This window comes from Alligator mississippiensis, chromosome 8, assembly GCF_030867095.1.
Source record: "Alligator mississippiensis isolate rAllMis1 chromosome 8, rAllMis1, whole genome shotgun sequence".
NCBI lineage: Eukaryota > Metazoa > Chordata > Crocodylia > Alligatoridae > Alligator > Alligator mississippiensis.
The window spans coordinates 64,131,902-64,159,168 of NC_081831.1; the positions used below are offsets into that span (position 1 = coordinate 64,131,902).

Here is a 27,267-nt window from a genome sequence, read left to right on the forward strand (position 1 = left end):
CCAGTAGTTTAAAGTACTGATGTAACTGGGGACAATATGGGAAAGAGAAACAAAAGTGGGAGACAAAGTAGAATGGTGCTGTTTTGCTTTTCTTCTATGACATTTAATCGATGGCCTTTAACCACTGCTTTCCCAAGTCAGGCATCCAGTAAACCAAGCCTGCGTGGAACCTGTTTTTTAGCATTCAGAATTCCCACACAGTGACATTTTTAGAGCAGCCAGACCACCTGCTTTTAGTGCTGATACATCAGCAAATAAATAATGGTGGGTTAAATAAACCATGTATCATTCTGAACTGGGGAAGCTTCATGAGATTTGGAGAGGTGGCCCATTGCCTTTGGCTGCCCACAGTTTTCTGCTGCCTTCGCTCAGTATTGGGACAACAGGAAATACAGCTGTGTTGTGCGCTCTTCTGCCCCCACTCCAGAAAAAGGTTATGTGGTCAGACAGTCATCAAGCATTCTGCCACTTGATTGGCAACTTCCTCATGCTGAACTTGTAAATTTTTGAGCTACAAAAAGGAATGACTGGCCAGTCAATCAAACACACCATTGTGAACATCAGAGCATGGGGATCCATTCCTTGGGTCACGTGTTCGCAACAAGGATGCAAAGATAATGGATTTGTTTGTACAGCAGTGATTTTTGAGGGTTGAGACAGTGGCAGGAAGGTGTGGCCAGATCTCTTTACTGTTAAGGACCAGTTGTGGCTCTGTTCCCCACTACAGCACTAATAAAGACAGTATTAAGATGACTGGTTTGCTCTGAGGAATGCTTCCTTCGTGCAATGAGTACAGGAAAATGTGCAGGGACTGAGAAGGGAGTTCCCTGTGGCCTTCCTTACACTTATTTATGTATGGAACAGCAGACACTACAGCACCACCTGACCAAGTCTCGGAAGCCCTTATGGGTGGTATAGTGCTTGCCATGTTCCAAACCAGTCTTTCTGTACCCTCAGGGGGCCACAGAGTTTCAAGGGTCCACTTGGTCTGTCTTGCATCTAGCTCATGCATGAGTGTAGTAGGAGAAGGAGAAAGTCAGGGAGCACAGGTGGATTTTGCCCTCAGGACTAAGTCCTGACTCAGTTTTTATTCATGCTTTGCTCACCCAAGGGGTCTTTTTTTCTTATTATTACCCATAGCAAGATGTATCTTTCTGCCAGTTGCTATTTCTAGTGTCTTGAGACTGTAAGTATTTGAGTAATGTTATTAATTCCTTTTCCTTCTTTCTGCAGGGTTATTTAAAGCAGTGCCGGAAGAGGAGAGACATGTTCAGCGATGAGCAGTTGAAGGTCATATTTGGCAACATTGAAGATATCTATAGGTTTCAGATGGGTTTTGTCCGGGACTTGGAGAAACAGTATAACAATGAGGACCCCCACCTCAGTGAAATTGGACCTTGCTTCCTAGAACATGTAAGTTTTTGAGGCAGAAGGAATGGAAAGGCAAGGGCAATCAGAAATTAATTGGTGTTCATTGTTTTGGGTGGCAAGTTTCTCAGGTTACAGTCTGCAGACTACTTGATATTGTGAGATATGGGTATGGGGCAAACCCAGAAGTGAAGCATAAGATTATAAGTGACCTCTTACATTCAGATCTCATCAGTCTATTTCCATTCATTCAACTGAGTGTAAGGGAGTCTAAGTTGATCTTACACTGCATGCGCCGTGCTGAAAGAAAGAACAGATGCATTTTCCTGGCTCCTCGGGCTATAATTTACACCAACAGGGACTCCATTCACTCATGATGATACAGGCATCATAGGAAATAAGGGAGATCAAGTTAATACAAGGAAGTGTAACTTACTGCCCCTTTGCATCATTTCTGAATTTGGCCCTGTGGGTCAGGATCTTTGAGTACAGCTGTTCAGAAATGGAATTTTTTTTTGTGAAGCAATTCTAAATGTCTGAAGACATTTTAGTTCTTCATATTTAACCAAAGGAATGATTTTAAACAAGTTTTAATTGTAAATTTTTACTTTAGAAAAGTTTGAGTTTTCACTTTTGGGGGGTTTTCTTTCCTTCACTTCCCCCTTTTTCCTTCCTCTTCTTTTCTCATTTTACTACTGAAGCAAGACAAGAGTGAAAAGAAGGAAAAGTAGTAACCTGAGCGAGAGAAAAAAGCAAAAATAATTTAATTATCTAGTTTTATTTAAAAAATCAAACAAAAGCCAACAGCAGCAACAACCCAAACCACACAACCTCAAAATTGTGGGGAGAATGCTCCGTCTGCCAACTGTTTCTGAGTTTGAAAAAAAGATGTTTTTGTTTGATAAAATTGGTATCTCAAACCCTACACTGTTTCTTTTTCTGTTCCTTGGTTCCATTTATCCCTATGAGGTTAGGTATCCCCTTGTGTTTCTGCTTCCCTTTCTACAAAATGGAGACAATAGTTATCTGAGGAGAAGGTTGGCAAGATTGGACTAGCTAATCTTCGTAGAGTGAATTTTGATATATATAGATCAAAATATCCTGTATAACTGCAACAGCAGACAATATTGATATCCCTCTTGGAGAGGTATAAGTCAATCTAATAGGGTTTCAGGCAGTAGGGTTACACAGATATAGAGTACGGCTTTATAGAAACTATTCTTAAGAAATTTGATAAAGAATGAGATCTTTCCTACTTTTAAAACCATCCAGGGGATATACGTTTTTATTATTAAATTTTATAGCATGATTTGGAAATGTTAACCCCCAAATTTTTTTGTCTGTTGAATTGTTATAGAACTTTGCCATAAGAGATGTATTATTTTATCATATGCACTGATGATGGTGGCCATGATATAATTACTCAAAAACCTCCATGCTTGACACCTTTATAATTATAGTAAAACTAATTAGAGCAGTAAAAAAATCACAAAGATTTCTTGGAGAGGGCAGAAACCCTCAAACTTTGGGGCATTAGGTGGCATATATCTACTAGGAGTCAGGAAAAAAAAACATTATAGGCGTGTTATTCCATACTGGTCTTCTACACAGTGTTTCTAGCACTGTCATCTGAAGCAGCTTGTCCTGGCCACAGTCGGAGATGAACTCTTGATCTGATCATAACTGGCAATTCCTATGTCTCTGTTCCTCAAGTTATGGTACACCTGAGATTTAGCTCTGTGGAAGCAATTTGCAAATATCTGGCTCATGGTGTGATAGGTTGTTTTTGAAGAATGGTTTTAAAAATAAGTCTTAAGTTGCTCTCAAACCCACGTATGACAAGAGCACCAGTTGTTTGGTTAAACAGGAGAAAAAATCACCATCATTCTGGCATTTCTAACTGCCTGCCAACTGAGTAGAAAACACACATCCTTGACTAGCAACAAGGTATATTAGTAAGGAATAAAAACCCAGCCAAATATATCCCCCCCAACTGCTCCTTTTGTGACTTTGCTTCTCTGCTGGATGGGAGGGTACAAGGCAATGCTTCATGCTGCCTGAATGACAGCAAGGTAGCAGATAGCTTACTCATGCTAAACATACAATGAATAGGACATTTTAGCTGACAATATAGCCCTGGAGCGTTTAGCCCACCCCATCTTGCCAGTTACATAAGCCATATATTATGGGAGCTGATAAATTGGCCAGTGTTGTAAATATGTCAGGAAATGTCAAGAAAATTACAGTTCTGCTTTTTTAGGCTTTCCTTTAGGGAGAATGAAGTGCTAAATCGGAGCTTATGTAAGAGGTGCTGTGATCCAGGATACAGATCCTTTTATGTATAACTTCATTACTTACAGTCATGGCTGGGCTGAGCTACATTTCACATCAGCAACACTTCAGTTATTATTAGAGAAACTCATTGTAGACAGTAATAAAACTTCATGGGATATCATTAAAACCACTCACCACTCACTTCCCTTAAGTGCCACTGGTCTTTTAATCAAAGAGCATCCTTATTTTCGAGGGGCTATATTGTAATAGCATCATCCCTCATTTATATGTTTAGGCCTGGGGCCTAGATGTTACAGGGAAATCTGCAGATAAGGAAGCAGATTGGATAACCCATACCACAGAATGGTAGGCTCTCCCTTGGGTTGCCAGGCTAGTCTGCTCCTGAAAGCCTCCCCACATGATTATGACAGGGGAGGAGTTTGCCTTCCACCTGGGACCTAGGCCCTTTGAACTCACATGCTCTTCAAGAGCCCTTGAAAGAGAAGTGGTTCTCAGTCAGCTCGCTGAGGCACTGTAGGGTGCCTTGAAAACTTTTCAAGGGTGGTGTGGGGTGCCACACAATGTTAGCACTGGTAGGTATGCAAACATGATTCACAAGATAAACCCAGAGATTTCAAATAAGAATCCACAATGTCAAAACCATTCTGACCTATGGTGATCTTTCTGAGTCCTTTGCAACAGAAAAATTGCTCTGGTTTCTTCCTGTAGTAAAAAAAAAAAAGAGTGAAACTTAAGAGCTGGCATTTCCAAGGGGTGCCTTGAGGCTAAAAAGTTTGAGAACCAGTGACTTAAAGTCTCAGTGCCTGCTGCCTCTTCCTCCCAGACAGTGTGAATATACAGGATCCAGCCTCTAAAAATCTCCATGTCTGCCAGTGTCCTGGACAGTCTTTTACAAGGAGGATTTTAAAGCACAAAGGGGCTTTTTCCCTTTGCCTGTGTTACCGGTCTAAAACATCAAGGCAAGGCTGCCTCTTACCATGCATTTGTACAGTGTCCAGTAGAATGAGTTAGGGCCTCTGGGCACTAACCCACATAAACCCTAGTACTAGTAGACTTGATGGGCTAACACAAGAGAAAGGAGAGGTCTTGTCTCCAGCAAGTACAACTAGAAACTTAGGCTGCCTATACATGTGGTTGGAGGTGGGGGTGGGACGTTTTAATTGGAGCAGTTCCCAGACAGCTGCTCTGATTAAAACAGCTCACTGTCACATGTATTAAGCCACCCCTACATTTCGAAATGGCTGCAGGGGAGCTTTAGCTAAAGCTCATTTGACAAGCTTTAGTTAAAGCACCAGTGGCCATTTTGAAATGAGGGGTGCTTAATACACGTGATGCTGAGGCAATGCTGCAGCATTTTAATTAGAATGCAGAGCAGACTTGATCGATTCAGTCTGCTCCAATGCGCTCTAATTAAAATGCTAATGAGCACATCTATAGGCACCCTTAAGCTTCAGTTCTACCTCTGACACTCCTCTAAATAACTTGGGAAAGTCCATTTCCCACATTGTGTTTCAGTTTCACTTTTGGTATGGCTGGGATGTTTAAACCCATCCCCTGTGGGCAGAGGGAGGCTTGATTTATTTAAAGCTTCAGGTTTGTCCAGCAGAAAACCATGTAGATTGGGGCTTTGCAAAGCTTGTTCTGTGAGCTGCATGTGACCTATGCCACTGTACTTGAAGGCCCACAATGAGATTTATATTCTTTTTGGATTGAGCATAAAACCCCTTCCTGAAATTTTGGCAGCTTTGGCTAGATTAATACCAGGAGAGCAACAGCATCCATGTGCATGCAAGCATTTACATGCTTCACACTGAAGGGGCTAGCTCTGCACATCCTACCTTTTCAACCAGAATCTAAGCAGCCAATAGGCTCTATCTTCCACATATCACCCCACTCATAGTTTGGCCCCCTAGCTACAGATTGGCCTGGCCCTGCTCTCGGTATGCTATTATTATTTATTTCTGTATTAGCAAAAGATCAGAGCTGTGACTCAGTATCAGCCTCATCATTTCAAAGAAAGAAAATCCCCTCATTTAATTTGAAATGGAGAGTCCTTACCTGACTCTGCTAAGGAATCTTGCTTACATGCATGCATCATAAATGCACCTGCAACCAAGTGTCAGTGTAAAGGATTCTTTCCCTGGAGAAACCTGCTAATTGAGTGCTTCACAGAGAACAGTACAAGGCCTGCATGCTAGTAATCCAATACTAGGCCTCCCTGTGGTTGCTGGGGTATCTTTCTTTTATTTGTTTTAATTTATTCTTGTTAGCAAGTTGAGCAGTTGATTGTTCCCAGTGTTTGTCTGATGTGCTCTCCTCTCTTCTCTCTGTGTCTCTCTGCGTGTATTCTTCCCTCCTGCCTCTCACAGCAAGACGGGTTCTGGATCTACTCAGAGTACTGTAACAATCACTTGGATGCATGCATGGAGCTCTCCAAGCTGATGAAAGATGGCAGGTACCAGCATTTCTTTGAAGCGTGTCGTCTGTTGCAGCAGATGATTGATATTGCCATAGATGGTTTCCTTTTGACACCAGTGCAGAAGATCTGCAAATACCCCTTGCAGCTGGCAGAGTTACTGAAGTACACCGCACAGGATCACAGGTATAGAGAGCTTTATCACTAAGTTTGTGTTTCAAAAGCTTTTACTAATTAGGGACTTGGGTAGCCTTTTCTGTACATAGCATCTACACGCGGTGGATAGCAAGTGGTTTCCTCTCTTTCCAGTTCTTGTATCCAGCTACTCCTCTTCAGGATAACTTATTAAAATTAAAGCGGGACAAAGCTGTAGCAACCTAGTTAGAAAGTGCATTTGAAGCATTTGCTGTCTTTGGAACCAAACTGAACTTTAATGTAGTCAGAGACCCAAACTAATTATATGTAGCTGTGATTTTTGATGCTACCTGCTGGCCCAGGTGAATTATTGATTCAGATAGGTGGTTAGGATGCATTAGTCAAAAAGGTTCATTTCCCTCTTGTGCATTCCTTACATAAGGACCTCTAAGATATGAACAGAAATGGGCGAAGGTAGCAACTCAGATCTGAAAATACTCAAACTTAAGGAAAATGATCTGATTTTTCCAGCTCAGTTCTTTCCCTGGTTGTGAAATCTGCGTTTAGTTCTGAGAAGCACCTGAGAAATGGAATACTTCTCTCTACCACCAGGATCGGCCAATCTCACATGACTTCTGATGTCTCTTGCTATTTTCTGAGGTTTACTTCAAGACAGAAGTATCATGGGTCTGATTACTTAAACTGGTGTATATCCAGAGTAACTGGTGAAATGAGTGGAGTTCAGGTGGTGAGACACTCTTAAGTAAGAGGAGAATCAAGTCATATAAGAATCTCTCTCTCCTGGCAGAAAGAGGTTAAAGGAAAGGGTTAAAAAAAAAGCTACATGTCTCAGAAACATCTCTAAAGATTTTCACCAGTTTGTGAATTGGTTCTGGGAATGGACAAAATAGTAACAAGAGTAGAGGGTTATGCTGGTTTGAACTGAGCTGGTTCACAAATCTGTAATTTATGTTAGCCAGACTGAATGCAAAACTCTGAATATAAATGCCCCTACAGATTAGAAAGGCAAGGATTTCTCAGGGTGATATCTTTCAAATCAGGTCTGCTGATGAAGAATGTCTTGCATTCAATACTGTGTCTAACTCTATCTCTACTATGCAGCTGGTCCAATAAAAGATTTTGCACTAAAAAAATCTTTGCCTCCAACATAATTTCTGAACCATCACAGCAACAACATTACTCTTAAACTACCATCTTCAAATTTGGATATTGGATTTTCAGTCCCAGATCTCAATCCAAATGTTCTCTCTACCTTTATCCTAGAGCCAAATCAAACCCTGGGTTCAGAACTTCATGATTGCTAGGGCACTTGAAACCTGATCTGGAGCACAAATCTTGTGGCTTCTTCTCTTTTACAGTCCCAAACCATTATCACGTGATTGCTGTTTTGTGGTGCAAATGAGGTTTGTGGTTTCACAGAGGTTACAAAAAGGCAGCCTCAGAAAAGACAGCCTTAGATATCTGTCATTTAAAGCATCCTTCACTTAGTTAATTAGTAATAATATCAAACAGGACATCTACAGTATGATTACACCAAGAGTAAATTACATTTTTGGGGTCCAGCTTAGTTCAAAACATTCATTTGCATTGAAAATGAATACGTGAATTAATTTCAGCATCACCTGTGAGTGGATACTGTTAGATCTTTTTCTTAGATGTTTCTCTTAGAGCTCTGTGTCTGTTATACACAAGTGTAAGACAATGGGCCTGAATCCAAATTCCTATATCATTCTATCTTAAGTTAGCACATGGCAATTTGACAAAAGTCTACACTTACATCTTGATGGAGCCCTGAAAGGAAGCCATTGTATCCCAAATATAATCGACAAGCAATTTATTGACCTTTAATTTTATTTTTAACGCTATCCTAATATTAATCCACAAGCCAAAAGCTTTGCTTCTGCCATTTTTCTTCCAGGTTCTTTGTCGGCTCAGCCGCAGACATGGGCTGAGAGCCCAAAAAGTTCAATCAGTGATTCTTGCTTTATTAACGCATGGAAGAAAAAATGCACATGTTGGTTCCTCTTCAAAAGGAACATTAGAATTAGTGAATTAGCATTACCAGAATAAAACCCAGCTCGATTGGCACCAGCCCCCTCCACACGGGTGCAGGAGTAGGAATAGTTTCAAAACTTGGCTCTGTTCAGTTGTTCGTTGTCTCTGGGCTGATTCATCTGAATTTTTCACAAAGGCACATCTGTTCACCTTCTCAAGATTTACACCATTTAATACGAATGGAATATTTGAAGGTTATAAGTGTAACATTGCCTCCTGAGCACCTGGCCTTGCAAAGGCTACTGCCTAGCAGTTTCATCAAGTTCCTCAGTGAGGAATTTAAAAACAGATGAGATTTAAAAGAGGGAGTTGGCTTGGGATAAAAGATGCCCTGAAGTTTTCCTGTCCATTTGACATTAAGAGCCCTTTTAAAATTTTGTGTTTATTGTTTTGTTTTTTAATAAAAATGTAATATCTTTTCATTGTATAGGTAATACCTAGTGCCTGACCCAACCTCATCTGTCATCTGTGTCTATTGTCAGGTTATTGGCAATGCTGTCAGCTTGCTTTAAAAATTTCATTTCTACACTGGTAATGTTGTGTTGTTGAGAGACCAGTGCCTGAGATCTGAGTCTGAGTTTAGTGTGAGACTGTTCTAATTTATGCACCCAAGTTAGTTACCCTTATGGCCATGCACCACTTTTGCATGAGTATAACTGCCAGAGGCGCAGCTATGACCCTGTTTGCATAAGCCATGCACCGTTCCTTATCTTTACTCCTCTCTCAGTCCTCCCATAAGTAATTTTCTATGATCAGAATGCACAAATATTTAAAAGACTATATAACTGTGTCTCCATTATAGCATGGCTTCCCCTATGTTCACACACCCACACACACATTCATGATAAATACCAAAAGGTCCTTAAAAGCATTAGCTTAGCAACTTTTCACCATCTACCTACACATATTCCTCTCCTGAAAGCATCCTCTCCATCCACCATCTCTTTGTAGTAAAAGACCAAAACCGTTCACTCGCTAGGTTTGGAATCAGTAGGGGTCTTGTGGAGTTGGCCAGGGTATTGCCTAGATTCATAGATTGTAAGGCCGGAAGGGACCACGGAAGATCATCAGGTCCAGCCCACTGCACCAAGCAGGAAAGATAACTGGGGGTCAGGTGACCCCACCGAGGTTAACGTCCAGTCTCCTCTTGAAGATTTCCAGGGTAGGTGATTGCACCACCTCTGGAGGGAGCTTATTTCACAGTCTGGACACCCTGACTATGAATTTTTTCCTAATGTTGAGCCTGAGTCGATCTTCCAGAAGTTTGTGGCTATTACTGCTGGTTTTCCCCTTGGATGCCCTGGTGAACGATTGCTCACTGAGCCCTTGATGTACTCCCCTAGTGTAGCTGTAAGCTGCTACAAGGTCCCCTCTCAGTCTTCGTTTCTTCAGGCTGAAGAGTCCCAGATCCCTCAGCCTTTCCTCATATGGCTTGCCTTTTAAGACTCTGACCATACTGGGTGGCTCTTCTTTGGACTCTCTCAAGCCTGTCCACATCCTTGTTAAAGTGTAATGCCCTGAATTGGACACAGTACTCCAGTTGTGGTCTCACCAGTGCTGAGTAGAGCAGAAGAATCATGTCCTTGGCTTTGCTGGAGATGCATTGATTTATGCATGCTAGAGTATTATTTGCCCTACTGGCTACAGCATTGCGCTGCTGGCTTAGTGCTGCCAAGCCTGTAGGTGTGTTGGGGGTTGCTCATCCCGAGGTGGAGCACTTTACATTTTTCAACAGTGCATTTCATCAGGTTCCGATCCGTCCAACTTGCCAACCTGTCTAGGTCCGCCTGTATCTGCAGCCTTCAAGCATGACCACACTCCCCATAACTTGGTGTCATCCACAAACTTGGCCAGTGAGCTCTTCACCCCCACATCCAAATCATTAATAAAGACGTTAAAAAGTACTGGACCGAGCATCGACCCCAGCGGAACACCGCTGCCCACTTCTTGCCACGATGATACAGATCCGTTCACTAAGACTCTTGGGGTCCTATCCTGCAGCTAGTTGCTCACCCACGTGATTGCCTCAGAGTTAAGCCCACAATCCTCCAATTTTCTCGTGAGGACATTTTGGGATACTAGATCAAAGGCCTTTTGGAAGTCTATTTATACAATGTCAACCTGCTCTCTTGTGTTCAGGTGGTGAGTTACCTACTTGGCCTAATGGCCAAGCAAGCACTAAAAAAGGACCCTAGTATTTGATCCCATAATAATGTTAAAATAAGACATAAAATAATGCAATGTAATTTATTGCAATAACTTCTACATTTCTTCCCTACCTAGGTTGCCTATTAAGGTGGTATGATAGTTTCTCTCTCTAGGAGTGTGTCAGATGAGAGAAACTGTGAACTATAAGTGGATTGGTAGTTTTCATTATCCAGAATTGAGGTATTTATTGCTCTAAACTTAAAAGTCTGCAGATCTTGAAGAAAATCCTATCACAAAAATTCCTAGCATAGTATATTACAGCAATAACAGTGGAGTTGACTTAAATTGACAGGCTATTTCTTTAATGTAATGAACAGTGTGATGATACCAGGGAGAACAGAAGTCAGTCTTGGTCTATAAATGACTCTCCTTATATGGGGTATGCTTTGTGTAGGCCAGAGAAAGAGGATATAGAGATCTACTAGAACACAAAGTTTTTGTGGTCTGCTCTAAACACCACCAGTGGGATCCTGAGCAATAACCAATAGAGCCATTTCCTCTGCAGCTGCCGGTGATCTCCATTTTTCTCATTAGTCAGCAGTCAATATCAACCCTTAAGTTAATCATAAATTATGGCAACATTATGGCAGCTGGCCTTGTCTGTCTTTCCAAACTAAATGAGCATTAAGGTCTCCTGAAATGGAAAATAAGGCACAAGGTGGAAATCAATAGCATTGATTTCAGCATCACTTTTTGAAAAGACTGATCATCATCCTTGCTGGCCCTGATGGGAGGCTATTTTCACTCTATGTTATTAAACTCACACACATGCATGTCCAGGAAGCAAAAAAGAATTGCTTTGATTTGCTCACATAGCATCTGCAGTATGAGCAAATGCTACAGGATAAATGTTGTGCACCACTCTTTTGAGTGTCTCTGTGGTCGGGAAGGAGCCTGTCACAGCCTAACAGATTAGTTTCCAGCCTTATGTCTTAAGGATTGTAAGATCAATTACTTATTGTGTATTCTTTGCTGACCAAGTTAGTTACATCTGCACTCAATCCTGGTGTAATGAGTTATGAGACTGCATGCAACCTTATAGTGACAGACAATTCTTTTGGGGCTCCAGTAAACACACTTCATTTTGTTATTCAAAGCCAAGCATAGGCAAACATTAAGGCCAGTAAAGTCCTTAGCCAGGACTTGCAAGAATAGACTGAGAGGATAGAGCGTTACATTCCCAATATTTTGTCCTGACTTTACACGTGTCAAGAGCAGTGATATGCCAGGACGAGATAGTTAGACATCTCATTTGGAGCTATAAAAATTTAGGTGTTCATCTGTAGATAGATAGATAGATAGATAGATAGATAGATAGGTCTGTCTATATATCTATCTATCTATCTATCTATCTATCTATCTATCTATCTATTGATATGTACACACACATATATACACAGAGAAAAACAATTGCTCATATTACTCATCCATATAATTTGACTGCAGAACTAACCCCGTTCTATCCCAGATGACCTGAGAACGATGTGTCCAGAAGTGTCTTTGGGGCATCATATTCGTTCCTTATAAATCAATGTGATAGGGAAACAAGTTTTGTTAAGGAATAAAGTTTAAAAAGAATTAAAAATTCAACTCTTCCTTAAAAAGTGGAAAACCCAGGAGCACAGCTTGAGGTCTCCCAGCATCTGTTGGAGTTAGGAATGTTTAGATGGCCCAGGAATCTTTAGCACTTACAGGGGGAGACCTATGCCTGCTGTCAATGGGTACAGCTACACTGACACCAGTGGAACTGCATTGATATACAGGAGCTAAGTTGCTATGTTACTGGCCAGTTAATATTACTCATGTTTCTCTCTCTTTCTCTCTCTCTCTCATTCAGTCTTAGTTTGAAATAAGGTAATTTTGGGGGACAATAGAAAAAAAGCCAATGGTGGAGGAAGAGCTGTATCAGTAGTAGCAACAGGTGCCAAATCCTGATGATCTTTTCCAAGTGGTCTTTCAATAACGCTATTAATATTGACAGACTCCTGTACATGTCCACTGCATGCCAGGTGTCACTTCATGTACTCCTTTTTGTCTTTTCCAGTGACTACAGGTACGTGGCTGCTGCACTTGCAGTCATGAGAAACGTGACTCAACAGATCAATGAGCGAAAACGGAGACTGGAGAACATTGACAAGATAGCTCAGTGGCAGGCCTCAGTCCTGGACTGGGAGGTACAGTATACATTTGGCAGTGTTGGGCTCCAGTACATTCCAGAACAGGGTGCAAGGTGTCATTGCATCATATCAGCCTTATGCTTTTTATTTAAATGCACATAAGATAGGTGCAAATAATCATTTTTTTTAACCTTATATGTGGAGGATGTAGCTGAATATTCCATACAGCCTTCTGTGTTGTCTAATGCATGCAACTGGTTTCCTGCCTTCTTTCTTGGATACTGATCTTTGGGAGAAGGTGAAAGAACCAGGGTGCCTGAATTAAACACAGGGCAGAAAGATACCCTTTGTCTACAGAAGACAAGAATGTCAGTGATTGATTCTAATGGATACTCCATCCAGAATCTGATCCTGATTTCATTTGCATCCATGAAAATCGCTTTTGTGTGATCTGTTCTATATAATAGTAGACCCCTTCTGCTGAAGTCAGTGGAATTACATGGGAGAACTTGAGATGTGACTCAAGTTCCTGATTTTTATTCTGGTCCTTTAAACTTTATCAGGGGACAAAAGGGAAAATTGTCCTAAACAGAGGTGTAGGATGTAACTGTGCTAACAAGGCAGTTAAAACCCCTGTGGTAATCCCTTGGTGAATGCTATATTTTTGTTATTTATTGATTAAATGCCAAAAATGCACAGTGCTGTAGAGCTATATACATTAAAATAATTATCAGAATAATTAAAATGAGAAATACTTCTTGTCCCAAGGAGATTATGCTCTTATGCCCCAATTCAGTAAGGTCATCAATTGCATGTTTTGACTGGAAATCAATGGCACCACATGCTTTATTATGCTCAAGCATTTTCTTGAATCAAGGCCTAACAGTAATCACACTGTAAGAAATGAGCATAGAGAGGCAGACTGCGGCAGGGAGGCAGAGGGATTCTGCACACCAGGTCTTCAAGCTGATTCTAGTTTGCCATGGCCTTATTTTGGAGTTTTTGGAAATTCTTCATTTTGTTTGCTTTTTCCCCCTTGCTGCTTTATAGGAGAGTGGATGGGGCACTGGCCAAAAGAGGCTTGATCAGGCCTTAGAGGCTCAAGGCCCTGCTAACTCCAATTTTTGGTACCTCAAATCAAAAGTGCAATCTTCAGAACTCAAGTTCAGCTGATGCCTGATCCCAAAAGCACCCCAAATCCCTAGGGACCTCAGTTTTTGCCAGTTCTCTGCAAACTTCCTAGAATGTCCTAAAGCGTCTCAGTCTGAGCAGTGCTGAGCAGCTGAGCACTCATCTCATGCTCTGAGATGCCCAATCTTCTGTCTTGTCTACAGGGCCAAATATAACATATATTTTCAGAGCATGTCTGCATGATCAAACTCTGCACAAAACCAGCCAGAGGAGGTGGTGATCCATTTCCCCCTAATAACTTGCTGGTTGGAGTACATAATTAGGATGTGGGAGTCCTAGATTCTTACTTGAGAGGACTCCCCACCAGCAGAGTGCCTGTACCACAGGATCATAGGCTGGGTTATGTTTTGGGGTGGGGAAAGATGATTTTATCCCTCCTGGTAAAACTTTTCCAGCCAACATGGAATAACTGGTCTAAGGTAAGCAGAGACCATGACTCTATCCTAGTGGTTAGGGCACTTGCATAGATGGGGAGTGATCTGGGTTCCACTCCTTGCTCCCATGAATAATTATAGTTAAGTAAGATGGAAACCCACTTAATTATTCCATGCAAAGTGGAATGATTTCAGCAGGAATAGCTTAAAACTTTGAGTGCTTTCCTAGGAAGTGTGCATTTGAAACATCCCACACACAGAAAGAAATTGAATCCAGATCTCCCAGGTCCTGAAGTGAGATCTCTTGTCACTTTGCTACTGCATAAAGAGACACTGCCCCCTCCACCCATCTTTTTTTAAAGAAAGGACTTGCCTGTCCTTTGAAAGAAAGGGCTATGATGTTCAACTGGCTGAGAGAGTTTGAGCATATGCAGGTCACTCCATCTTTCTTTCAAATCAAATGGTGAGCTCTTTTCAAGCATAGATTCTCTTTCACTCTGTGTTTATCTAGTGCATAGTACAGTGATATTCTTATCTCAGCTGGGCCTCTAGATGGAACCATAATACAAATAAGTAATTATAATAGAGGTTCAGTGTATGCCAAAAAACTCTAAGAGAGGTCCAGGACAAAAGAATAATTGGAAACATAAGTCAGGTGGAAAACTAGTAGGTTCAGCTTCTCTGATCTGAAATTCAGATAGAATACAGGATAGAGGGATATCAGCCATAGTTTAAAATGGGTGAAAGTTTTCAGCAAATAATATATTCACTGTTTTAAAAAAGCATTATTGGGAGGACTGAAGCTATTTGAAAATTTGATTCAAAACTGGCAAATCATTTGAGCCTAAAAATGAAATTTATATTTCAAAAAATGGTATTAGGGTTGGAGTGTTGTTGTAGTTGGGATGGTCCAGGAAGTGTGTACAAGAGGCAAGGATTTTCATGGTATCTTTTACTGAACCAAGTTTATCATTTGGGGATTGGTTGAACAAGCTTTTGGACATCAAGGGCATGTCCACACATGCAAGCATGTGTGCTTGCAGCAGCTCAAATAAAAGCAGTGCAAATTTGAGCCTGGGCTTTTTGCCTCAGCACATGTGCCTGGAGATGCACTTTGGTGCAGGGCAAATTGTGCCACTTGAGGCAAAATAACCCTGCCTGGCTTCTCCTGGATCTGCAGCCAGGGGGAGCTAGAGCCCGGGGCCAGCACCTGTGTTGTCCCCAGCAGTATAAAAATTGCCCTTTCCTGGCCCCAGCAGTACAAAAGCTGGCCTGGCAAGCAGCTTAGGGCTACTTGCTCTCAGGAGCTTCTGGGGCCCAGCCAATTGGTACCTGGGGACACTACCCCTTGTGCCAGCTGGACTGCTGAAGCAGCCCTGAGAGTTTCCTGCGCCTTCTACCCACTGCAGCAGTCTAGCAGTAGGGGCTGCTGCCTGGCTGTAACTTGCTGCACACCTGCCGGATCCGGATGGGAACTGCACAGCCAGTAGAGGCATCTTCCCCTCTGGGCCAGCTGCCAGTGGGCTGTGGCTGCAGGGTTGGCCTTTTGTGTGGCACTACTGCCATGTGTGCCCCTTCCCGGCCATCTGGGCAGCTATTGCCTGGAAGATGTTTCGGGTGTGGTGGCCTGCTTTGAACTGTCAAAGCATGTCCTTTTGGCCCCAATTGGCCAGGAGGTCAGCCACAGCCAGATGGGCCCAAGGTGCCAGCTCTGAGCAGGCTCCTCTGCCTGGGTCCTGCCACTTGCTTCCATAGCAGGAATTCTGGTGTTCCCTATTTGAAAACTGAAAAACCCTTGATAAAAAAAAAAAAAAATAAATCCCCAAATCACTGTAAAATACCCCAAAATCCACATTCCTCCACAATTAAAACAAAAGACCACCAAAGAGAAAGAGAGAGAGAGAGAGACAGCGATCAGCTGGGCAATGTTTTATTGATATTTCTACAGCGTTAAAGCAATTTAGAAGCCTACCAGTGTCTCTATCATCATAAGAAAATGAATTCTAAATACCTATATGTTTTGCTGTTTGCCTTTGGCTAGAACTCCCCCTGACCCCATCACTAACCAGGATGTGGGGACAACTGCCCCTGCAGCCACAGCTCCCGTCAGCAGGTCTCATCCTGTCTGGCAGCTGGGCATGCAGGGTGTGTGCTGGGGGGATGTGGGGTTTGCAGGACAGGGGTGGGAAGGGGGGTGGGGGGATGTGGGTGGCTGTGGAGGGATGTGGGGGGCTGTTGGGTGTGTGGGTAGGTGTAGGTGGATTGTGGGGGGACTGTGTAGGGAGGCTGCTTAGGAGGAGTGGGTCCCCTGCCCCCCACAGGGCTACAGCACCCCCATGGGGGCCACAGCCCCCCCCAGGCTACCGCCCCTCAACAGGGATTACAGCCCCCCCAACAAAGGCCACATGGCCCCCGCAGGGGCTACGACCCCCCACCCCCACAGGGCCCACATGCTCACCCTCACTTGTTCTCCCAGCCCCCTGAATTGCTGCCCTGCCTGGCCCCTTGTCCCGCTGACTCCTGCAGCCCCCTGTGATGGCTGCCCCACCCAGTCCCACCTCCCGCTTGCACCCCCAGCCCCCCCCAATGGATGGCGTGCCTAGCCCCAGCCTCCTGGCACTTCAAAAAAAAAAAAAAAAAAAAAAAGCCTTGCACTCACTGGCAGTAGCAGGGGCTCTGGGGGCTCTGGAGCCATGTGGCAGAGCTCCCTGTGCAGCCCCTGCTCTCTGATCACCCCTCCCACCCAGCCCCACCCCTGATGCCCATCCCCTCACCCGGCCCCAGCAGTCCGGGACTCACAAAAAAAAAAAAAAAAAAGCCCTGCACTTACCAATAATAGCAGCTGCCGTTGGGGTCACTGGGCCCTCATGGCAGAGCCCCCTGCACAGCACAGAGCAGCGGGGGGCACTACCACTGCTCCATTGCATGGGTGTGGCCAGGGTCAGCAGGGCGCTGTGCAGCTCCGCGCACTGTCAGGCAGCTGGGGCCACTGCAGCTGTGACCCAGGCCCCATGTTGCAGGGGGGCTCTGCCACAAGGCCCCAGTGACCCCAATGGCAGCTGCTACTGCCAGTGAGTGTGGGGCTTTTTTTTTTTTCAATTGCCAGGATGCTGGGGCCAGGTGGGACAGCAATCCGGGGGCTCAGGTGGCAGGCAGAGGCTGGGGCTGGGCGGGACAGTGATCAGGGGTTCAGGGAGCAGGCGGGGGATGGGGCTAGGTGGGGCAGTTATCTGGGGGGCTGGAGGAGCAGGCAGGGGATGCGGCCAGGTGGGACAGTGATCGGGGGGGTGGGGGAACAGGTGGGAGATGGGGCTGGGCAGGGCAGTGAAAAGGGGCTGGGGGAGCAGGCGCGGTTGGCAGGGGTCCCCCCATAGTCCCCTCCCCCCTCCTCCAGCCCCCCCACCCCTTACTTACCAGCAGGGAGCCTGGGTCAAGCTCCCTGTGGCTAGCATGCTGCTTGCCCTGCATGGGCAGGCAGTGTGCTTCAGCCCTGGGGTGAGGGCCAGCCGTAGACCCACTACCAGAGCATCTCTGTGGAGGACCGAGCCTCCGGTTGACCTGCTTTTTTTCCCCGTGCATTTTTTTGACCCCTGGATATTCAAGGGTCTAATTTTGCCTAATATTTTGTTTTTTGTTCCCGCACATGCCTCTTGCAGCATCTCAAAGGGCTTTGAGAAACTGCAAGATGCATGTACGCGCTCGTGTAGATGCGCCCCAAGTGTCCTTCCTCAGGTCACCAAGGAACCTAAGGAAGGGCACTTAAGGCCCAAAAGTTTGTTCAGTTGCTCTCCCAATGATATGCTTGGTCCAATAAACAATATCACAAAAAATCTTTGCCTCAAAAAATGGTGAAATAGTACATTAAAAAAATGTCAAAATGTTTTCTTTTGACATTCTTTAAACCAAACATTTTGGCTTCCCCTCTCAAAGTGGCAATTTGATTTCTAAATTTACCTAAATTTAAAAAAAAAGAGTGAAGAGGTGGGAAAAAGACTGAAAGGGGAACAACAGATAGATTTTTGGTCATCTCAAAGAAAAAAAACCCCCAAGTGTTCACTTCAGCTGTTGAACCAAAAAATCCATTATTCACACAGCTCTAATTTAAACTGCTTTCAGGTATGCATCTTTATTTATCAGTCTGTGAAGACTATTGAGGGAAGAGAAATCTTGAATTCTATTCCTTGCTTTTGATACTTTCTTCCTCTGCAGCCATGGTCAGGTTATTTACTTCTCCATGCCCTGATTTTCCTACATGTAAAATAAGGATGGCAACACTTTTCTTTCTCTCTCATGTATCTGAAGTCAAGATTAACTAGTTAATGTTTGAGAAGACCCAATATACAGATTATCACAAACCTGTATGCACTTTATCATCAGGACTATAGAGACATATTGATCGACATTGGTGATCCTTGTTTCTTTAGGAAGTAAGAAACATAACTTACAACGTGCACAGTTCTTTCAAAAATATATACATATAAAATCCTTATGACTCTCAAGGAGGAGGTTGCATATATATTGGAAACATATGCAAGTGGCTGATTCTAAAAAGAAGAAAAAAGAGGGCCCAATTCACAGCTGAACTAAGTGACAGCAACTCTGCCAGCAGTGAATTTATTCCTTAAGATTTTTCAAATGATTCCGTGCTGACGGTTAACTTAAGGGTCAACACGTAAAAAATGTAAATGTCCCTTAGTTGAACAGGGCCTGATTTTAAATCAGATGGGTTAGCCAGGTCCTACATTGCTTTATTTCATTCAGCATTAGCTCATTGGTCCTATGACACTGCCTAGTATATAAATGATGTAGGTGAAGTTTTAATGATATAAGCTGAAAAGGGAAACTGAGAAAAGATGACTTGTCTTTCTTGGTAACTGTGCTGCATAGAGTCCTTGGAATTGATGTCAATGGGAGCTTTACTTGAGTAACGATTGAAGAAAAACGGATGGGTGAGAGTTTAATCTCAACTACTATGGTCTAAAACAGGAACAATTCCAGTGGTTTTGATGAGGCGACTCTAGACGCCTACGTGGATCTCTGGATCTGACTGTTGCCATGTCACCTGATTTTCTGTAATTTGAATTCCAAATTTATGAATAAACCTGGAACAACATTGTTTCTACCCACATCTCCACTGTGCTTTGTCCAGTTCACTTATTAATGGTTCAGAACATAAAGTTTCCACTGTTTCCCTTGAGAGGCCATTTGTCAGTTGGATGGGTCCTGCTGTCACAGAATGTTTCCAGATATTCAGCCTGTATTCATAGCATCATAGAAAGTTAGGGTTGGAAGGGACCTCAGGCGGTCATCTAGTCCAACCCCCCGCTCAAAGCAGGATCAGCCCATTACCAGCTCAGTGTCATCCCATTACCTGTAGTTAAATACCCTCAGATCAACTGGTAACCTTTGAAAATGGATAGACAAAATGGGCATGTTAAAATAACTTTGAGGTAGTTCACAGCAGCATGCCTAGACTTATCTGGACTGTACTCAAAACATGCCTAGGCAATGCTCACCCTAAGCAGCCATCACATCCTCAGCCACCATCTGTCCCAGTGCTTTCTGTAAGGTAGTCCTGGATTTCTGTGGTTAGTGAATACAAGAGTGAAGAGATTGTTCTCATAAGGCCAGTTGTCTTCCCAAATGGTTAAAACATAAAAGCAGCCCCCTACATAGGACTGTTACCATTATTTAAACAGTCAAGACTGGTGATGAAAGGTGATCCATTGGTTAGGGTACTCAAGACATGACTTTAGCTCCTTGCTCTGTTGCAGGCTTCCCACGTGACCATAGACATGCCCCTTAGACTACGAACAGATGTTGCATTTGTCCCAAGAGAATCCATTTTCTCCCAGGACCAATTGCAATAATTCAGAATGTCCACTTCCGTTGTCCTGGGATAGACCTTGAAAAGGCTTACGGGATAAAATCCATTAACAGTTTGTCCTGGCATATCATGAAATGCATCCGAATGGGTGTCCTAGGAGTGCATTATTGGATCCTTGCCACAAAAGCAGCAGTGCGTTTAGCTGCTCACTAAACCCCACCTGGAAGAGCAACGTGTACATGCAGATCCTGCACTTTTCTTTTCCAGGACAAATGCAGTGGCTGCTCGTTCCCTCAGTCTCTTTGTGCCTCATTAAAAGCAGTATATTCAAGACTGAAATATGCTCAAATGCACAATAGGAGGAACTCTAGATCTTAAATTGTTATGTTCTGATGAGAAATTAGGAGTGTCTGTCCCTACTTTACAGTAGTAGTTGTCCCAGCAAATAGTTGCTCCTACTTTAGTGATAATGCCTAACACAGAACATTTCAAACTCCTGCTCTTTCTGTGGTAGCAGATCATTATGACCTCCTTTTCCTCTCCAGCCTGTAAACTCCCGAGTGGAAGGAAGGGCAAATAGCAAAGCCATACTTTGCTGTGCTAGGCTTCCACTGGCATAAACTCCAGGAAGGACCCTGAGCCAAGGCAGAATGTTGGCACAGGAGACAACCTAGTTCCACTTCCTGGAGGATGTTTGAATGACCACTGCCCATGCCATAGGCAGACTTCTAGGCATTTCTATCACTTATTCTCTAGGACTGTCAGTGTGGCAGTTTCCAAGAGTAATAAGCTCCCATAAAAAACAAAGGAAAAAAGGGGGGGAAATGTAATCAACTAGGTCCTTTTATGTTTCTTCTCGCTCTTGTTCTTTATGGATTCTTTAATGCAGGACTCAGTGCCCTTAATTATGTAATATACAATAGTTGGCTTCAGCTTAATATTTGCATTATTGAATCCAAAAACTGGCATGAAAAAAAAAAAAAGATGCATGCAACAAATGTACTGTTTTCAAAGCTAGGACAGCTTGATGAGAAAACCTCCTGGGAAAAATCAAATCTGGGATTGAAACAGATCTTTTTTCCCCAGCAACAGAAGGCATCAAAAATGAGCCTGATAAAAAGGACGACATTTCACTTGCTTTTCATTTTCTGATCTTTCCATCGCCCAGAGCGTTAATCAGACGATCAGTCTCTAATTAGAGCAGAGCACTGTCAGTCAGGAAAGGGCCCTACTCACTGAATGTTGTTAGCAAAATAAAGGGGATTCTCTGCCTGGTGATAATAGCATGGACCTATGGCAGGAGGTGGGCTGGTGCAGGGGGCACTAGCGACAGTACTATTTTCAGGAGCTGACCATTTTTCAAAAGCCTTTGGTAACATTAATTGAAACAGCTTCTTGGTCAGCTTCTGTTATCCACACTGGAATGTTGTTTCTTGTAATGTTGATACTTCCCACAGCTTTTCTGGGCATTTTTTGAAGCCCTATTTTTGGCCCCTCACAATTTCCCTTCTATGCCTCATAGAAAGCAGTGGTTACTTACAGCATAGCTGGGAAGCTGATGATTGACAGCTTTCAGCAGCAGCAGAGGCACTGACCCTTCACTGCAGCACTGGCAACTGGCCCTCAGGACCTTAACATGTCACATCTCTGATGCTAGCTCCTCCAGGGAGCATGAAGCACAAGCTTAGCCTAGAACTGGTTGACCTTCTGGTCTCTACTGCTGTGCACTAAGTTATCAGGCAGTGCATGTGCCTCCTTGAAGGAAAGATGAGAATGCAGCTTTTATTTATTTAATTATTTATTTTTCTATGTCACACTCCTTGTATATGCGCTTTGTCAGCGGTGTATGGTTCCTACTCTGTATGGAGCACTATCACACTTTAGGCTGCCTGTATGTAGATCAAATCTGGACTGTTTTCGCATAGTCATGTTTTTGATTCAGGGTAGCAAAGTGGATGGTTTAGCAGGGCCTGTAGACTATGCAGTTTAGTGTCTGAGCTCTAATTACAAGGGTCAGATTTCTCAGAATATTCATGGGCAAAATTAAATGTTAAAAAATGCATGCAGCATAACCACCCTGGAATACAACCATGGAACTGGCATGCACAGCCATGCACCTAAAACTCTGTGCATGTGGGTTTTGTGCACTCCCGTGGCCCTGATTGACCCCTGATGTCTACCCGCTCACCCCCACCCTTGTCCTTGGGCTGACTGCTGTACTGAGCCAGATCCTCACCTGCCCTGAGTCACTGAGGTCTGGAGAGTTATGCTGGTTCAAGGCAGCTGAGAATTTTACCCTATTCTGTTTAACCATGTTTCTCAATCTACAAAACCAGCTTCATGAGGAAGGGGAGACCCGGGCCCATCCAGAGTAGATGCAAGCCAGCGTGTGGAAAAAGAGAAGACAATTAATTTTCTCTCTTGGTTTTGCTCATGTTAGGAGAAATGAGGCCCTGGGATTGACTACCCAGGGCTGTATGCTAAATAATCAAGAGAGTTTCGCGTTGGTAGAAATGAGGTGGCTGCCTCCGCCCAAATGCACATTCCATTAAGCCGAGTCCTCCAGATGAATTTTGTCGGGTGAGGCCCAAGTGCCTTGGCTGTGCTTGGAGAAGGAATAGGCATGGGGGCTGTCCGGGGAAAGCATGCCCTACAGCAGATGTAATGAAAACTGGTCAATTCTACATTAATATAAAACTATCTGCAGGACGTTCCCAAACACGCAAACAAAGCCTCGGACTGCATCTATTTATAGCCCAGATACTGTATATTTAAATTGTTTTCTCAGGATACAAGATGTGATAAAAACCCTATTATTTTTTTTATCTCATTTTTACATCCCTCGCAGGAACTACGCAGTTTGGGCTCAGTTAATCAAGTAGAAGTGTTTACAGAGTCCTCTGCATGTCCTCAGGCCTTCGATGCTACCACAGGAGTAAAACAGCCACACAAAGCTCGCCTGCTATTTTTAGCAAGCAGCCTTTTCCAGCCCTTCCCCTTCCCTTGTAAGGAAAAATAGCAGCCCCGAAGCGGGAGGAATCCTGTCTCCCTGCATCACCTTGTGTTGCATAAAGGCCAGGGGTTTCTAGAGCCCCCGTGCTCTTGAAAGGCTCTTTGTCCAAAGGTCCGGCGATACCTGTACGGACCCAACAAAGTGCAATTCATGGCCTCTAGGAAGAGCAGGGTCAGACCAGGAGATGAGCCAGCCTAATTCCTGACTCTTCATGGGGGCTCTTTGGTGAGGTGCCAGGAAATGTGTGGCCAGCCCTGCCTCTTGCTATCTGCGAGTGTGAAGAGCTCAGCTATCTCTAATGAGGTTCTCGACTCACAATTGACAGCTAGATACTAGCTACAAACCTACCAGCCCCCCTCACTAAAGCTATTTGAGAGTTTCTGTGCTGCAGTTGCTATGGCAGTGGAGACTGCAAATGCATTAACTGTGACTCAATAAAGTTTCCTTTGTCACCGGTCCCATAGGTTTGTGTAGAATAAATGAGAGTTTAATTACAGATTCACCTCAGCAGGAGTCTCAGAAACCCAGCCCTAGAAATTGGGACTGAAGGGTGACTTCATTCACATGCATATACAGACCCAGGAAGGGCCTGTTTTCTGGATCTGGTTTCAATGCAGAGGAAATACAGCAGAAGGGCTGCTCCCTTAAAATTTCTCCTGTCTCCAGCCAAACCTTTGCCAGCTGTTCACCGAGGTTTCAAAATCATCTTATCCTTAACTTATGCCTATTTCAGCCTCAAAGCCAGGACCTAATCTGGATTCAGATCCAAAAACCTGTCTTTTCTCATTTTAACTATGGTTCCCAAATTTGGTCCCCTACCTGTCGGATTCTGTCTGTGAGTCTTCAGTGTTAGATGCATGCAGTGCTCACAGAGTACGACATACACATGGTGCAGGTGGTGGAGAATTTGCCCGGTTTAATAAATAGATTTTAATTAACTTTAAAAAAAAAAAAATCCAACTCGTCCCAATTAGTGAAGGGTGATGCATTTGTTCTCTCTGAGAGTGGGAGACGAGCTGTGTTTGCAGGACCATCTGCTCATGAATCCTTAAAAAATGTGGGAGAGGAAAACAAGCTTTAGCCCGAGGCAGAGGAAGGGGTGAGGGCACTGTGGCAGCCTGTGGTGGGGGCGTTACCAGCCTGTGGGGACGGACTCTGTCAGCATGAACTGAGGTGGTCCTGACAGCCTGCTGGAGATGAGAGAGTGCAAATAGCCCATAGGACAAGGGCCTCTGCGTGCCGGGAGAGGTGGGATAGGCAGTCTATAGGGATGTTTTGTCAGCCTCAAGAGGCACCGAATTGACAGCCTGCTGTGTAATACTTTGATGCCTGGGAAGATGGGGGTGGCACCGTAAAACTCAGGGAAGGTCTTTTGACAGTCAGATGTGATGACTGAGGGATGTGGCAGGGAACATGCTCTGGTGCTCTGAGTGTGGGGCTCTGCGAGGCCACCCAGGGCATTGCTTTGATGATCGGCATGTGAAGAACTCTAAAATCCTGAAAAAGAGAGAGGCCTGCCCCTTGCTGCCCTGCTTGTTGAGCCTGAAGTCCAGGTTTCTCCTGAGATTCTGTAGCCAAGGATCTGGACTGCTGAGCAGGTGGTGGCTCAGGCGACTTGCAGGTGAAGGTGGGGCACTGAGATCAGGAAGAGGAGACTTTTGTTGGAAGAGCAAAGGCAGCTCTGGCCACATCTAGGAGCACTGTGAGTGCTTGCAGCCTGTGAATGGAGCAAGGCTTGGGCCGGCTGGGAGGAAAGCCCCCAGTGGTGAGGAGTGAGGGGAGCCCTCTGGCAACCCGAGTGGAGGTTTTTGGCTGCCTCTTTTTCCACTTACAATTTGAATCAAATGATAGAAACAAAAACTCTGCTCTTGTTGTTTATTTTATTGCTTTCCCGGCAAGTTTTATTTCTTCCCTTCCGTGTTCTGCTTAAAAATAAGCAGAACCTCCTGTCATTCCTCCCCTTCCGCCTACCTGGCACCCAACAAAGTCACCTCCCAATGCCCAAACTTGGCCTAGCGGCTTACCCTGCCTCCTTCTCTGTGCCCCACCAGGGAGATGACATCCTGGATCGGAGCTCCGAGTTAATTTACACAGGGGAGATGTCCTGGATTTACCAGCCGTATGGACGGAACCAGCAACGCGTTTTCTTCCTCTTCGATCACCAGCTGGTTCTCTGCAAAAAGGTACCGAAACCCGGGGGGAAATCAGCACTGTGCAGGGCATGCTGCAAACATAGGAAGGAGGAAGCACTTGGTATAGATTATAAGCAGAGAGATCATCCCAAACTCCTTTCTGGGGCTCACACAGACAGAGAGGGAAATGACAGATACGAAGAGCAGTGATGAAGGAGGGACAGAGGTGAAATTTAGAACAGGTAGAGATCATTCTTCGACACTGGTTACAACCAGAGGCGGAGTAAAAGGAAGAGGATGTCCACCTGCGTTGAGCTGTGTTGGACCATCCCAGTTTTAATAAGAGGAGCCTGCCTATTCACAGGTTGCAAAACCAAACCTCAAAGCCATGAAAGATGATGACTTGCTGACACTGCATTAGAGCTTGAAGACATTTTGTCATAACCTGAAGATGATGGGCTATTATGGGGGGAGAACTTAACTGAATCATATAAAAAAATGGGAGTTTTAGGTGGTAGAAATGCAGAGGAAGGTGGGTGGGAATGATAGTTCCAGTAAAGGACAGAAGGAAGCTGAAATACCAGAGAAGAATGCTAATGGGTGGGGCTATCCCAGTGAGCAGGAAACAGAAAAAGCAGAAATGGTGAATGTTACAGCGAGGAATGGATGGGGGCAATAAGGGCAAGTCACCGTGAATGTGATAGATGGTGTTCTTCCCACTTAACAGATATTTCTGTTACAAGTCATTTTCTGAGACCTACAGCTGTGTTCTTGCACATTCTGTACATTTCTGAAATAAATGTAAAAATTCTGGCTGCGTCCTGCAGGCATTCCCCCAAGACCCGTGGCAAGCACTAAGCACCCACATGCACACACCAGAAGGTGACTGTCAAAACACTGAAAAAATCCTCATCATGGGATGACTTGACAACCTGAGCTGAGATGCAATGAGTTGTTGTTCCACATTTAAGGATCTGGAGGAAAGGAGAAAGTGGCTCAAACCCTGCTGAGCTGTTCTCAACAGGAAGCTTCCTCCTCCATTTTAAGGCTCAGATTTCCCCAGCCTACCCACACACGTATATAATCAAGGTTGTATATCTACCTGGTCTTCTTTCCCCCACATACCATTGTATATTGTAGACACCAAGAAGGCAGACTGACTGTGGTTATGATACACTGGAAGGTTTCTAGACTAGCAGTAAATCCAATGTCTTTTTGTTAGCTTGATGTTTTGTTGATTTTTCTTGCTTGTCTCTTATGTTGGCTCTTGTTCACATCCACCTTTATTTAACCTTCAGCTGTGGTGCATGATTTGGAAACAGGTAGCCCAAACATTTCTATATGAACTGTGGAACCTGGCATTTGAGCAGGCTATTTGATTACTGTAATAAAATGGTGCTTTCTGCCTCTAGAGCAGTGGTTTTTCAACCTGTGGTCTGTGGACCCCTGGGGATCCTCAAACTATGCCTAAGGGATCCGTGAAAATTACTATGAACAGTCAAAAGTATGTGAATACCCACGCTTACAATTCAAAGGGGTCCACACCTCCATTCAAAATTTTTTAGGGGTCCACAAATGAACAAAGTTTGAAAACCACTGTTCTAGAGGTAACACCAGGCAAAGACCTACGATCTGCCAGCCAGTGCTTACTGCCTATAATTTACTGGAGTGTGCTCTAAACCTGATCCTCATGAAACCCACATCACAAGCTCCATAGCAACTTATAAAGTACATATCTGAATTGAGGTTCACCATTAAGCTAGGGGAAGGTAATAAAGAATACCAGTTGTGTAGCCTTACTGAATTAGTATCTGCATACATACCAATAGGAAGAAGCAACTCTGTCAGACATCTCTGAAAAAGAGCCCTCTGCCCAACAGGTAGTTCTGTTGCTCTGCTTTTGCTAATGTGCTCTCAACTCATCATTATTAAGAAAGATTAAAGAAAGCATCAGCATTTGAAGTGACAGAGTTCATAAGGCCTGGGATATTTCTGTCTTCTGAAATATCTGTATTTGTTGCCATTTGCGCTGTAGACACACACACACACACACGCGTGCATGTGCGTGCGTGTATACAGCTATGCAGAGTCCGTTGGATCAGCTTCAAGCATGAA

At 44.0% G+C, this 27,267-nt stretch overlaps 1 protein-coding gene across 15 annotated transcripts in view; it reads left to right on the forward strand.

The window, feature by feature from the left end:
• The window catches only part of ARHGEF9 (Cdc42 guanine nucleotide exchange factor 9), a 351,467-nt gene that overhangs the window by 276,907 nt on the left and 47,293 nt on the right, over window positions 1-27,267 (forward strand). For all 15 annotated transcript variants that reach the window (XM_019487852.2, XM_019487853.2, XM_019487851.2 and 12 more), the window contains 4 exons: window positions 1,234-1,413; window positions 6,033-6,265; window positions 12,543-12,672; window positions 25,072-25,203. In XM_019487852.2, coding sequence (XP_019343397.1) covers window positions 1,234-1,413; window positions 6,033-6,265; window positions 12,543-12,672; window positions 25,072-25,203 — 675 coding nt within the window. The remainder of the gene's footprint in view (window positions 1-1,233; window positions 1,414-6,032; window positions 6,266-12,542; window positions 12,673-25,071; window positions 25,204-27,267) is intronic.